Genomic DNA, 13,896 nt, shown 5'->3' on the forward strand with positions numbered 1-13,896 from the left:
CGTATGCTTACCAAATTATTAGCCTAGTATTTTTTATCAGATTTTGCAATTTCCTCGTGTTCAAGGCATCGAAAGTTGGGAGTTGTAGAATGCTATTTCTTTGCTTTTGAATTGTCAAGGTCATAATTGATTTTGTGTCAAAAATTCTGACAATATATCCTTCAATTCTATTGATCTATGCGTTGCAGTTCATATCAAATGAAAAAAGACTGAGACAAAGTGTTGTTAACATTTATGTCAAAATTAGTACAAATACATGTATAAAGTTAACACATGTTTCGAAGACTAATTAGTCTACAACCATTTGATACCTACACGTAAAGTTACTTTACATTCGTTCAACGTACATTTGTATTCGATTAAATTATGGAAACGTTTACAATTCACATTCCCTCGGTTTTTTTAAGTTACCTTGATTTGTCTCCGCAGAATCGATCAACGAGATTTGAACATCATTAAACTACTGTCTTCTTAATTACTATGATTGACCCGATTAAAACAACATTATTGTCTACAAGGTCCATGCCACTTACAACAATGATAAATCCTATACAAGATATGTTTATAATATAAAATAAAGAATGCTAACAAGAGGTCATCTCTACACTTACTTACGACCGTTGACAATGTTTAATTTGATAACATATGAAAATGTCATTAGTTTAAGGTCCTTTAAGTAATTTGGAATTCGGAAGATCCCCTACAGTTTCATATAAATTATTCTAAATGTACAAAGCATGAATCTTAAATAAATATTATGGAATGATGAAAATGAAGATTTCGATACATTTTGTGTCATGGAATGCTTGGATTAATTAGTAGTTTCCTCGATTGGGCGAATGCCGACATAAGCCAAATTAATAACCAAATTCATAATCAGAATCATCGGAATAATCACAACAATCGGAACCTGAAGAACTTCGTTCTGGATCAATGGCGTCCAATAGAGACTCAAATTTCATTTTTAGTAATCCCATGAGGGTACCAGGTGTCCTCCAAGGTAAGATCGATCGAAACTCAAAATAAGATAAAAACTTGAAAAGTCGACTGTAAGTCGTTCTATAGTTAAAATCCAGGGTATCGCCATATACTTTTTTAACGGAGCCAATTATCACCTGACTACCAATAACCATGCCGTTTGCATTCACTCTAAATTCATCACCTGGATAATCATCAAAAACTACCTTTTTATTGTTGACAGCACAATTGTCTGCAGCATCATCTTGATTTGTTACCTCATCAGTACTATTTTCGGGATCATCATCGTCATTACTGTCTTCATCAGTGATTTGTTCATTTTCGTACGATACGAATTGCTCATACATCATTCGGACGAAATTGTCATTATTTGAATTAAAACCATGTTTTGAAATATATTGGGCGATGTCATTAATAAACTTCATTTCAAGATAATTGTAATCCCAGAAAACATAGTATGTCCCGTTTTCTCTAAGGACAACTGGTGTTGACATTTGAAAACCACAAGCGATTCCAGAGGACGATTCAAAATAGGCAGAGAGTTTTCCTGCAAGAAACTTATCGTCAACTTTAATTATATTTTGACTTGATATAGAAGAAGTTAATGGTCTACACAATAGCAAAATTGCTGGAATGCTGCCATATTTAAATAACACTGCTTCAAAAAAATCTTTAAATTGTGAAACAATACTTGATCGCTTTCCTTCATTTAAAAGTCCATCTAAAAAATCCTTTATATCCAATGGACTAATTTGCCATATATTTTGTTTCAAATTTGTTAAAAACAATTCTACAATATGAACAAAACCTTTTTCCATTAGCTTTTTAAACACGTAGTCACCAACTGCATATAGATAATTTCCCAATCCCAATTTCAAAAAAGAAAAACAGCGAAAATATTCTGAAATGTTTTCCTTTGATTCTTGACCGTTTTCATCAAGTCTGCTAAAGAATTTAATGAGTGTTTTTATCAAAAAATCAGTTTCCATTTCAACGAAATATGTATCATTGTCCACCCAACCTATTGGTCTGCAGAAGGCAAGAAAAACATTCAATCCGGCATGCCTCATTACCTCCCTGCACAATTGGGGATGAAAGTCTACCAATGCTCCATTTTTTCCAAAATTTGTTAAACCATTTACAAGACGTGTGTACTGTTCGGGTTTAACATCTTTTATATTTTGAAAGAAAAATTGAATTATTTCATCGCGTCTATGCATCAACGCTACAACTTTTAAATACCGTCCAACGCCTGTACACGTGTTATCATCAATTGATAGCATACTGATAAGTCTTTTGACAAGTGGTTTATAATCAATGAATGATAAAACCATGCTGTCACTTAGTTCATCTATATAGCCTTTTGGTCTTATGTATTCTTGCAAAAAACAAAAATCACAGAATGTTAAAACATCGGCGTCCTCACCATATGATATAAGTACAGCCTCTTGAATGGTGTAATGCTGTAGAACGTAATGATTAGAAATCGTTGGACGCTTGCATTGCTCGCTAGTCGATGATGCTGATTTTCTGCTAATGTACTTCCCTTCTAACATAAGAACAGCTGCCTTTAGTAAAGACATTTTCACTTGATGACTTTCACCATAAAGACATGATAATACATTTTGAAAACATTTTTCATCAATATCATGAAAATTAATTGAATTTTTCATTGCCGTATATACTAATACACAAAATTGGTACTGTATCTGCTTATTATCAAAACCTTGTATTTTAAAATGATTCATTTCGTTGACTAATGATTGGGATGTATGTCTAAAATATGCCATTCCCTGTTTTGTTAAATTTTTGTTGCTACAAAATAAATGACAAGCCTGTGGAAATCCTATTTGTATTTCATAATTTCCCTGACATATATTGTGAAAAAATGATACACAAACCTTCATTGAGTTATCCTTTGTTTCAAACACATCTTTAAGGCATCTTTTTACTACCAAAGAGGGAAGAGTTTGTGACCAAGTTCCAAATTGGATACAATCACATAAAGATATACCATGCTTATTCATATGTTTTGACAAAATGATGTTTTTACTGTGGAAACTAAGTACTTTGTCCAAATTAATAAAACTATCTTTCTCGAAAATTTTGTGCTTTTCAACTAATTTTTGTTTGATCTTGTCGTTTCCTCGTATTGTAAATATCAATTTTGATTTACACGATTCTCTTTTGATACAAGAAAAAAGAACGTCAAGTATTCCCCTGTGTTGATCTTCATTGAAATCAATGTTAGATCTACCAAAAAAATCTTCTACTATTACAATATTATTTTCATTAAAATCAATAAACTCTCTCTTTCTTAATACTTCATCATTTATAAATAACATTGGTGTATACAGTTTTTCTTGGTACATCATAGCTATTTGAAGACTTATTTTAGATTTTCCTCCTCCTGCTTTAGCGATGATAACCAATGTCTTGTATCTGTCCAGGATGTCGCAACACAGTTTTACATCCTCTGTTATAACATAGGTGTCATCTTTTGAGTGTTCTGATAAGTAGGCTTCAGTTTGTTCTGAAAGTTCGAGGTTAGAATTTAAATAAAAACAATTATAAATTTAGCACCGCCAAATGATAATCAAGGAACTGCACATCTATTGAAAGAAAAAAATATGATTTGATATTTCAAAATACAAGTATGCTTGGAGGTACAAATTAAACATCCACTGATTGATAATTTTTTACCTGCGTAAATTAATTTATTATTGGACCCAGTAATGCCCAAAACAGTATGACTAAGCAAGGACGCTGGAACCGTGGAGTATAAAAAGTCAAGTATTTTGAAATCAAATTTGTTATCAGTGCTTTCCTCAGAGTCCTTATGTACATAAACACTGATATTTGTTGTTTAAATAATCATTAGTTAAACCGCTAAAATTTACCAAAGGGAACAGTAGATTAATCCAATATAACAGTAATACGTGTTCCCACAAGATTTTGATATTTCAGTCTCACACATGTACACCAATTAACAAAAAAAGAGACAATTTTTTTCTATTATATTGTTAATTTTCTTTGTTATAGACAGTAAGGTACATTTGGCCCCTTCTTGTGATGTGCATAGTTCCCCATTCGCTGCACGTACATGTATCCGTAATGACTATTTCTATAATTGATAATGTATATGATTTGCAATGTATTAACTGGTAAGTTAAGCTAGGGAAGTTACCTAAAAATGAAAATAAGATGGGTTTAATTGCAAACCAGACAACTACGCACACATAGACAAAATGACGTGGATATTAATTAAGGCGACAGCAGTTTACCGATGTTCAATTTTTTTTAATCGATGAAGAAAAGACAAATCAGGGTAACAAACAAAAATTGGGGGAATCGCATGAACTCAGAAAGAAGCAAGGGCACGCGTCACCTGCTATGCATGCATTACCCGCCATGCGAATTCCCACTCAGAAAACATGTTACAATCGGTATAATTTCAAATAAGACGACTTTACAGATATCTAGAGAGGTGACACCACGAAACATGTCATTAGTAAGTTGAGACACCGATACATCGTATCCATTTACCAATTCATGATGGTGACAGTAAAATTTATGTAGTGTTGATTACATTCGTTCTCCTCTGTAAGAACAGTTTTGTGTAAGGAACATACCCCAACAATGAAGTCCGTATAGTGTGAACATGAACGATCGTAGCGTATCAACTGAGGTATGTAAACGACATAAGATGGAGCAGAGGGTATGTTACAGCTGAATTGGGAATTTGACAATTGGAAAGTTCAAATCATCACGTTTGTCACAGATTCTAGTTTTAATTCGATTTTTCTGTGCCAATATCTATGAAAAGATAAAGATATGAAGCATATCTTCTACTTTCAGTACTTTCCTTATTTTAAGGTTCACTGGGATACATGAGATATAAGCAATCATTGAAATGCAATTGAATGAGTCACAGAGAACATCATCAATATATATGAAAGTGAAATCAAAGAACTTTGCAGAGGCTCTTTATTTTTGTCTTTGAAAAGGTTCTGTATGAATTCTGCTTATATGAAGATTTTGGAGTGTATGCATATGGACTATACATGTATATCTCCTATTTGATACGATATTCAAGATCTTGAATGTCCTATCATGCTGTCCTTGTTAGAGGATTGCTGCTTACAAAGGAACTATTAAACCAAGTTTTCCAAAAATAAAATAACAACAATACCGAACTCCAAGGAAAGTTCGAAGCGGAAAGTCCTTTATCAAATGGAAAAATATGAAGCTCAGACATATCGAACGAATAGAAAACAACTGTCATATACCTGACTTGTTACACGCATTTCCTTATGTAGAAAATGGTGGATTAAACCTGATTTTATAGCTAGCTAAACCTCTAACTTGTATGACAGTCGCAGAGAATTCCATTATATTGCCAACAATGCAACAATGTGTGAGCAAAACAAAAAGACATAATAGGTAAAAATGTCAAAAATTATGATACAGCAGTCAACATTGTGTACTAATCTTTTACAATACTAGCACAGCAAAGGTATACACAACAATATTTAGGCATGCTTGCAGTAACTTAAAGCAAATTCAAAAGCGACAGTTAAGATACAATCATTCCGTCCTACAATGTAAATCGGCAGTTGTAATTTAGACCACATTTTAATCGGCAACGTCACAAAAAGTATAGGAAGATGCGATGTTGTGTCGAGCTTACAGTAAATATGTACAGAAGGCATACACCCCCTAATAAAAATGAATGTATATGTTCAATAAAAAAATCAAAATAATTTATATTTTAACTCGAAAGTAGATATTTGTATTAACAAATCTAGATAAGTATTAACTAAAAGAATAGGGAAACTTTTATTTACAAAATGTGTATGATATAAATTAGATGATGGTGATATAAAAAGAGACTTTCATATATCTTCCTTTCCATTCACTTGTAATAAAAATATACGGTTTAGTTCTTTCATTTCAAATTTTCTATTTTCTGCGTGTTAATTATTTTTATAACATACAATACCATAATTTGTAAAATTAAAATTGCATTATAATTTCAGTAAAATGTGTGTATTATTTAAAAAAAAAAAAACTAGATGATGGCTGTATATCCCGTTTTGTAGTTCGTAATTGTTCGAAGAAAATACCGGACTTGGATGTACATGTATTTCAATTTTTCCCAAACAGTAAAAACCAGATAATAATAATAATATAGGTTTAACAAGTTTATGGTCTGTTTAATTCTTCTCTTTATCTATTTCTACAACTTAAGTAAAATTGATATTTTATCACTGTTACCACGGCGACGGTGTTAACAAACAATGTATTAGTTTGTTATAAGGTCAGTTTATGTAACACTACTAGTGGTAGTCGATGATATTTGGTATGCAGTTGTATTGGCATTGGCAAGTCTTATTTCCGGGGAGATTATTTGGTCCTTCCCCTCATTAATGGTCTATTGACCTCAAATGTTTTTCATATTTTATAAGTTTAAGTTTGTGATTATTCCAGTTTCAGATGAAACACTAATGTTAAGTCAATGATATTTGGTATGCAGTTGTATAAGCATTTACAAGTATACTTTCCATGGAGATTATATGGCCCTACCCCCTCAAAAGGAATCATTGAATTTGATAATGCATAGTTTACACGCTAAAGTTTGTGTTTTGGTTAGTTTAAGGGGAACCACGTATGATAAGTCAATGATATTTGGTATGCAGTTTATAAGCAATTGCATTTCACATTTCCAAGGAGATTTTTATTTTGCCAAGTACCTTCAGTCATGGTTCATTGACTTAGAATGTTTCGCACAGTTTACATTTTAAATATTGTCATTTTGATTTCAACATTTGCATTATATTATCAAAATTACATAAAGGCGAGACATATCTCTGTGTCAACAGTAATAATTACAGATATATTAGCAATGATAAAAAAAAAACAAAAACAAAACTTTTTTATTTCGAAAACATGTATGATATAAATAAGATGATGGCTGTTATTCCTGTTTTTAAGTTCGTTTTTAAGTAACAAAATGCCAGACTTGGCTGTACGTGTATGTCAAACTTCCCTTAACAGTAAACTTAAATAATAGCAAATGAAAATATAGGTTAGAAAAGTAATAAAATAAATTTTTCCTTTTAAATTCATCATTTAGTCTTTATTTATATTTTTAACTTACCTATGATATTTCTCTTTCTGTAGTCTATAAAAATGAAATGATATAAAATTGCAAACATTATTCTGTTACTTTCGCTCTTGATTTCTTGGGATTCGTACAAAATTTAGTATAAATGTAAAATAATCTGATACTACTGTAGATTTTCTGTGCTTACTGAATGTAAGATATTCAAGATGGAGTGTTATGGCAGCAACATATATGTATTTGTTTGGGCTTTTTTTATGAAAAATATATCGATTGGTTTATTAGAAGAATTAATCGTTTTGATACAAATCTTTCTCTATATTTTATATATTTATAGGGAATATTCATATGTACGAAGAAACTGTTTCAGTTTTCAGTCAAATTGAACATTCTAAAAGTGTATGAAAAGTCTTAGAAACAATCTGATTTAGATTGCTCAATTACTGAACATTTAGCTAAACTGTATTCTTCTCTAATATGCTTACCCACTTCGCTAACTTGGCCTTCGATTATGCCCATACGACAATCCAGTCTTTCATCTTGTGCAGTCAGATGTTGTTGCAATTTATCAACTTTCTAAAATTTAAAAAAAAAATATTTGTTTTTTTTCACTTGTGGAGTGTGAAATAGAAAAAAAAATTTATGTAAGAATTTGGGAAAATATATAACGCGTGATTTATGTGAAATAGATCTTAATTGAATTTCTTTATTAGATTTGATATGTATAAGGTGATATGTATAAGGTGATATGTATAAGGTGGTATGTATAATCCGATGTAGTTTTGCAGTTACTATTGGTACACGTATCATATTGAAAAAAAGAGTAGTTGTAACGATGTTCTCGGTCTACATGAACAATTAGGTTGGTGGTCATATGTTTATAAAAACAGGAGTTTATTTTCACTATTTCATTCAACTGTATTTCAGTTTGTTTTCAAATTTGCCAAAAAACTCTTAAATAGTTCAGTTAGAAGTTTTTTTCATTATTTTTAATCTTGAGATATATGTTTAGTATGACAAATAACTTTTTGAATGATACCTCTTCAATATTCCTGTCGTATAAACTCTGTTGCATCAATGTATTTTGGTACTGTATAAGTATAGTCTCATCCAAAGGTCTCTGAGAAACATCATTTAGTTTTTGCTGCATTTCGTTTTCAATATTGCAGAATCGAGCAATTCGAAGAATAATACCTTCTACATCAGTTTTGTACTTTGTATAGTCAGTATCGGTAACTCTTGCTTCCTGTACATGGCCATACAGTTTGTTTCTACATTTAACAAGATCTTCTATATCTTGCCTAAGGATAGAATTTGTTTGGCAGTTTTTTGCAAAATTGATCAACAAACAGCGTAGTAAGGTGATATCTAGATTAGTATATGACAAGGATGATTTTGCTGGACGACAACAATGTTGAGACTTTCGAGCTATATTTGGATTGTGTCCATGCAGGGTTGGCCCACATTTATCTAGCAATATATCAAGTTGGTCTGGATGTATAATCCTACTTTGAGTTGTTGGTACAAACCGTCCACCTGGACATTTGCAACAGGGGTTTTTATTGTAACAAAGATGATAAATATCATGCTGATGTTTGTTGATGAAATCTTCAAAGGTCATATTTGTGTTTGACAATTCATTGTCTAGAACTGCTGACAGCGATTCCTTTCCATGGTCGACTATTACAGTTGAATTTCTATAGAAGTTTTCTCGTTCCTTTTGAGCCATAGTTAAATCTGAAAGCAATACATATTAAGATCAGTTTGTATAAATCACCTTGTACCGCTACATAATTTTATCATAAATTAAGGCAACAGAAGTGTACAGATGTGAAAATCTAATAATTCGATTAAAAGCTACATTTTGTACAAATAAAGATATCAAACAAAAGGAATCGCATGAACTCTTTAAAGACCGAGCTTGGGTACGTCGACAGGGTAAAGGTAGTGTCTGTTATCAAGATTGCATACTGTACAGAAACTCGAGGTAGATGTAGATAAAATGATCTAGTTTTGTTTTAAAGCAGATGACTAAATGTAGGTACTCGTTACAAAACAATTATTTCAAAGTATTATGTGTGACACATTCAAAGTTCATGAAAACATAAACATATAGTTAAAAGTGTTTAACAGAATATGAAATATGTCAATTTTATCATTAACCATCATATCAGGCTTCAAAATCTACACCGTGCTTGTTCATAAAAGTAAGCGGACCAGCTCCTAGTTCATAGGTGTATATTCGGAACGCTTGCTTTCCGATTCAATCGACGGTAACGATTGCTTTCCGATACCCGTAACGCTTGCTTTCAGATTTATATTGACGAAGAAGCAGGAGACACGAAATGAGGATGGACGATACTTGAATCGGATGGTAAATGGTGTTTTCTGTTGTATCTCACGGAACTTTAGAGATATTTTTCTTGATATAGATGTAATGCTTTTCATCATAAAAAATTGTAATCAGGTCGTAAACGGTCCCACAAATGCAACACTGTAAACAAGAGAACACAAGAATGCAATTCTTTCGTATGAAACTGTTTAAAACATTTAAAATTAACTCGGGTTTCAAATCCTCTATTGACTTTCCTTTCATTAATACTCTTCCGATCTCAAAATTCATTTAATATAACCATAAATGCTCTTTGAAAAAAATCACAGGAAACGCTGTCTTTCAGATTGTTTACCTTCAGCGTCATTCTGAGAAACGATTGCTTTCCGATTTACAGGAAACGACTTTTTTCAGATGGAACGATTTGCTAATCATTGGATCACATGCAGACTATATTTTTGTTCCTTTGAATAAAATATATGAAACACAAAAAAACCAATAAAACGAAATCCCGAAAATAACCACAAACAAAAACAAAGTTATAAAAAACAAGTCATGTGTTCCGAAAGGGTAAATAATTTCTGCTACTTCTGTATTCAAATAACAACATTTTGGCAATTACTTTTGAAAGAAAGAGAAAACCCACAATAGACGGGAAAAGCTAGATCTATGGCTACATCCACAAAAGAGTACATAACATTAATATTATACATACTGTGACAAATGACAACACCCGCAAAAGATTATTGGATTACTACATCAATTAATAGTGCAACCTGTAATAGTTCAATCACAGAATCACAGTCCAATGTGTGAACTTTCATATTTTATAAAGAGATTACCTATTTATTAATCACGAGATATAATCCAGAAATGTCGACATACTTTGACAAATTTTGGGAATCTATACTGAAAAACATATAAATATTGTCAATCACATCAACAATTATGCTAAAAGAAACGTTATGTATTGTCTTTTTGAAAAAAAGTTGGTAAGCAGTGTTCTCCGATGCAAAATTTCGCCCTGAAAATGCATGATATATTTGCCACTAGACGTTAAGCAACAATCGATCAATCAATCAATCAATCGATGCAAAATTTGAAAAACAACATGTAAAGCTTGCAATTTTGTATCAAATGCTTGCAACGGTGAAAATGTAGCGCTGATTCGAATAACATGTTGTTTTTGTGAATTATGTAAAAATTGTTGAAAAAATATTTAAAATTTATTATATAGACGGAGACTGTAATTCAGTGGTTGATGTTTGTTACTGTGTAACATATTTGTTTTTCGTTAATTATTTTGTACTTAAAAATTATGCCGTTAGTTTTCTCGTTTGAATTATTTTACATTTGTCATTTCAAGGCCTTTTATAGCTGACTATGCGGTATGGGCTTTGTTCATTGTTGAAGGCCGTATGGTAACCTATAGTTGTTAATTTCTGTGTCATTTTGGTCACCTGTAGAAAGTTGTCTTATTGACAATCTTACCACATCTACTTTTTTTATATATTGATTAAAACTTCCTTACATCTTGGGCAGGAAGAACTTACTATTATCAAGTGGTAGGGATGAGCCGTTGAAATAGGTCACTTTTTTAAGCTTCTTGATCTATATGTTAAGATCGAAAAAATCATATCATAAACGTGACACCCCGCCTTAGATAACACAGATTTGTCGGTATTCTTGAAAAATTACGTGAAGAGGGTGGTAAAGGGTTATTTTCGTGCAACGTGTTTTGCCATTTTTATTTCACGTGCAGCCGTGAAAAAGGTTCGTTATTCACCGTGTTTCATGAAATCGGTAAAAAGAAATTTTTAATTGTTCGTTCATCGTGAAATGGCAATTTTATTTCGCGTTCTTCCGTGCAGATACCCCCCCCCCCCCCTTTTACGCCCCTCTATGAAGTTTCGTGAACAATTATATTCTAGAATATAAAGTTGATATGCACTACTATTTTATTCAAAGTATGTCAACAAATCAAATTATCTATGAATATTATATATCTCCCCAAAAGAGGCGTGGTTTGAGAAACAGCTGTATTTACAAAGTGCAACCTTAATTACTAGTACCATATTTGACTGAACTTGCACTCTTAAATCTAAAAGTAAGCGTTTCCTGAATCTGAAAGTAAGCGTTACACATCGATTTTCAGAAAAGCGGTAAATAAACACAATAACATCATTTGCGAAGTTTAAAGCTTGTATGCAAATGATATACCAACCTAGTTAAGATAAAACTGCGTTGAGAAAGTTAAGTAAATGTGGATGAAGTTTTAAAATTGGGATATGTTTGGCTGTAAATCTATTTTACAAGACACCGCAGTTCTGTTGTAAACGAAATCACATTCATTTATCATTGTAAGAAACAATAAATCATGAAACTGGATACCTGTATACTTGTTTTGTTCCGTCAACTTTAGTTTCATTCACGAAAATTGATAATTCATTATTATTTTTAATTTTGTAGCAACCTACCTTTCTATCCTGTCTGTGCAAAATCCGAAAGTAAGCGTTTCCGTTATCGGAAAGCAAGCGTTAACGTCGATTTTTAAAATCGGAAAGCAAGCGTTTTGAATATACACCGTGTAGTTATTTTAGAAGTATTAATAATACATAATTAAACACTCCGCTCGTCACAGCTTGATACGACTGCAGAGGTCGAACCCTGAATAGTTGGGGCAGGTATGGACACAACACTCAAGCTTTATGCAGCTATCAATTAGGATTGTGACGAATTATTTGACACAGCATAGGTTTGTGACACAAAATGAAAGTTGAATTTAAATTTGGAATTGGACATTTACCTATTATGGTCCAATATCCAAAATCTAAATACATAGTTAGATTCAGCATATCAAAGAACCCCAAGAATTCATTTTTGTTGAAATCAAACAAAGTTTAATTTTGGACCTTTTGGACCTTAATGTTGACTTATATGAAAACAGCACCCAAAATAAAAAAAATATATTTACACGGTTAGATTTGGCATATCAAAGAACCTTAACAATTCATTTTTTTTATGAAAACATACAAATTTATTTTGGACCCTTTGGACCTCAATATGGACCAATTTAAAAACGATGCCCAAAATTTAAATCCAAATGCACGGTTAGTTCAGCATATTAAAGAACCACAAGAAATCAAGACTTTGAAGTAAACCTCATTGATCAAGAAATAATTAATGTATACAAAGTATTAGAAAAGTATTATTGTTTGCCCCTTTTCGGCCCCTAATACCTAAGCTATTAAGGCCATAACCCCCAAAATTGACCCAAACTTCCTTTTTGGTAGAAACCGTGTGGTGCAATTTCATATAGATCCATAGACTTACACTCAAGTTATTTTTTGGAAACCAGAAAAACATTGTTTGTTGGCCCCTTCTTCCTAAACGGTTTAGGCCATAACTCCCAAACTCAACCCCAACTTTTCTTTTTTGGTATGGAACCTTGTGGTACAATTTCATAGAGATCCATAGACTAATACTCAAGTTATTGTCCGGAAACCGGAAAATCCTTGTTTTGGTCCCTAATTCCTAAACAGTTAGGACAATAACCCCAAAAATCAATCCCAACTTCCTTTTATGGTATGGAATCTTGTAGTATAATTTTATAGAAATCCATAAACTTATACTCAAGTTATTGCCTGGAAACCAAATGTCGTCGTCGGACGACGACGACGACCGACCGACAACGACAACGACGCCACACCATTATACGGCCTCAATTTTTTTGCGGGCGTATAAAAAGAAAACAATCATTATCGGACTGTACATAACTGTTTACCATTTTACTGTTTTAATCTTCACATGTAACCTTTAATGGTTATTTTGTCAACGTTTAGTTTTGTTTACCGTTGATGAAAAACAAAACATCTATCTGAAATTTACTCTCACTTTACAGTTAAATGACTTGTTTTCTTATTTTTTTTCCCCATTTGCGATGAGTTTTGAAACAAATTGATTTGCTTTCTGTACATGAAGATTTTTTGCGTAAATTGCTAAATATTTAAACTAAAATGTGTATTCTAAAAAAAACTTTACATTCAAGTGTTGTATCCATCGGTAATTAAATAAATGCAACTTTGTAAACTGATAAGGTTTTTTTTTATATTTTATCCAATTATTCCTAATCGGCATCTTCTTTTTAAACTGCGAATGTTTTATATATATCCATTTGTAGAGATATTTCATGGTATATATTAAAATCTTACCTGGTTAACTGTTTTCAATTATTTCTTCCTTCACAAAATGGCCGCTGTTAATACACAAATATCATGAATATAGTCCAGTATATTTTAATGACGTAATTTTATACTTGGTTGCATCTTTAAATGTCTTTTTATGTGTGTACAAAAATACGATCAATAATTCAAATATGTAAAGAATCATTATAATGCTATATATTTGCACAGTATTACGGTGCATAGAAAACAGATATACGATATTTACATTGGACAGACTA

The 13,896-nt window shown here is 31.9% G+C and overlaps 1 protein-coding gene across 1 annotated transcript; it reads right to left on the reverse strand.

The window, feature by feature from the left end:
- Positions 1-217: 217 nt before the first annotated feature.
- Positions 218-13,688, reverse strand: LOC127719742 (uncharacterized). Its single transcript, XM_052225983.1, has 5 exons — positions 13,646-13,688; positions 8,142-8,839; positions 7,588-7,678; positions 7,139-7,162; positions 218-3,511 (listed from the first exon to the last, which is right to left on the reverse strand). The coding sequence occupies exons 2-5, from the start codon at positions 8,829-8,831 to the stop codon at positions 858-860; spliced, it is 3,459 nt and encodes a 1,152-aa protein (XP_052081943.1). The 5' UTR covers positions 8,832-8,839; positions 13,646-13,688; the 3' UTR covers positions 218-857.
- Between the last annotated feature and the right edge of the window lie 208 nt (positions 13,689-13,896).

Source organism: Mytilus californianus, unplaced genomic scaffold (assembly GCF_021869535.1).
Source record: "Mytilus californianus isolate M0D057914Y unplaced genomic scaffold, xbMytCali1.0.p SCAF_11, whole genome shotgun sequence".
NCBI lineage: Eukaryota > Metazoa > Mollusca > Bivalvia > Mytilida > Mytilidae > Mytilus > Mytilus californianus.

Coding starts and splice junctions, on each gene's coding strand:
- LOC127719742 (XM_052225983.1), bottom strand. CDS start 8,831: ATGGCTCAAAAGGAACGAGAAAACTTCTATAGAAATTCAACTGTAATA. Junction 7,679..8,141: donor ACGACAGGAATATTGAAGAG/GTATCATTCAAA, acceptor TTTAAATTTTAG/AAAGTTGATAAATTGCAACA. Junction 3,512..7,138: donor CAGAAAGAGAAATATCATAG/GTAAGTTAAAAA, acceptor TCGAACTTTCAG/AACAAACTGAAGCCTACTTA.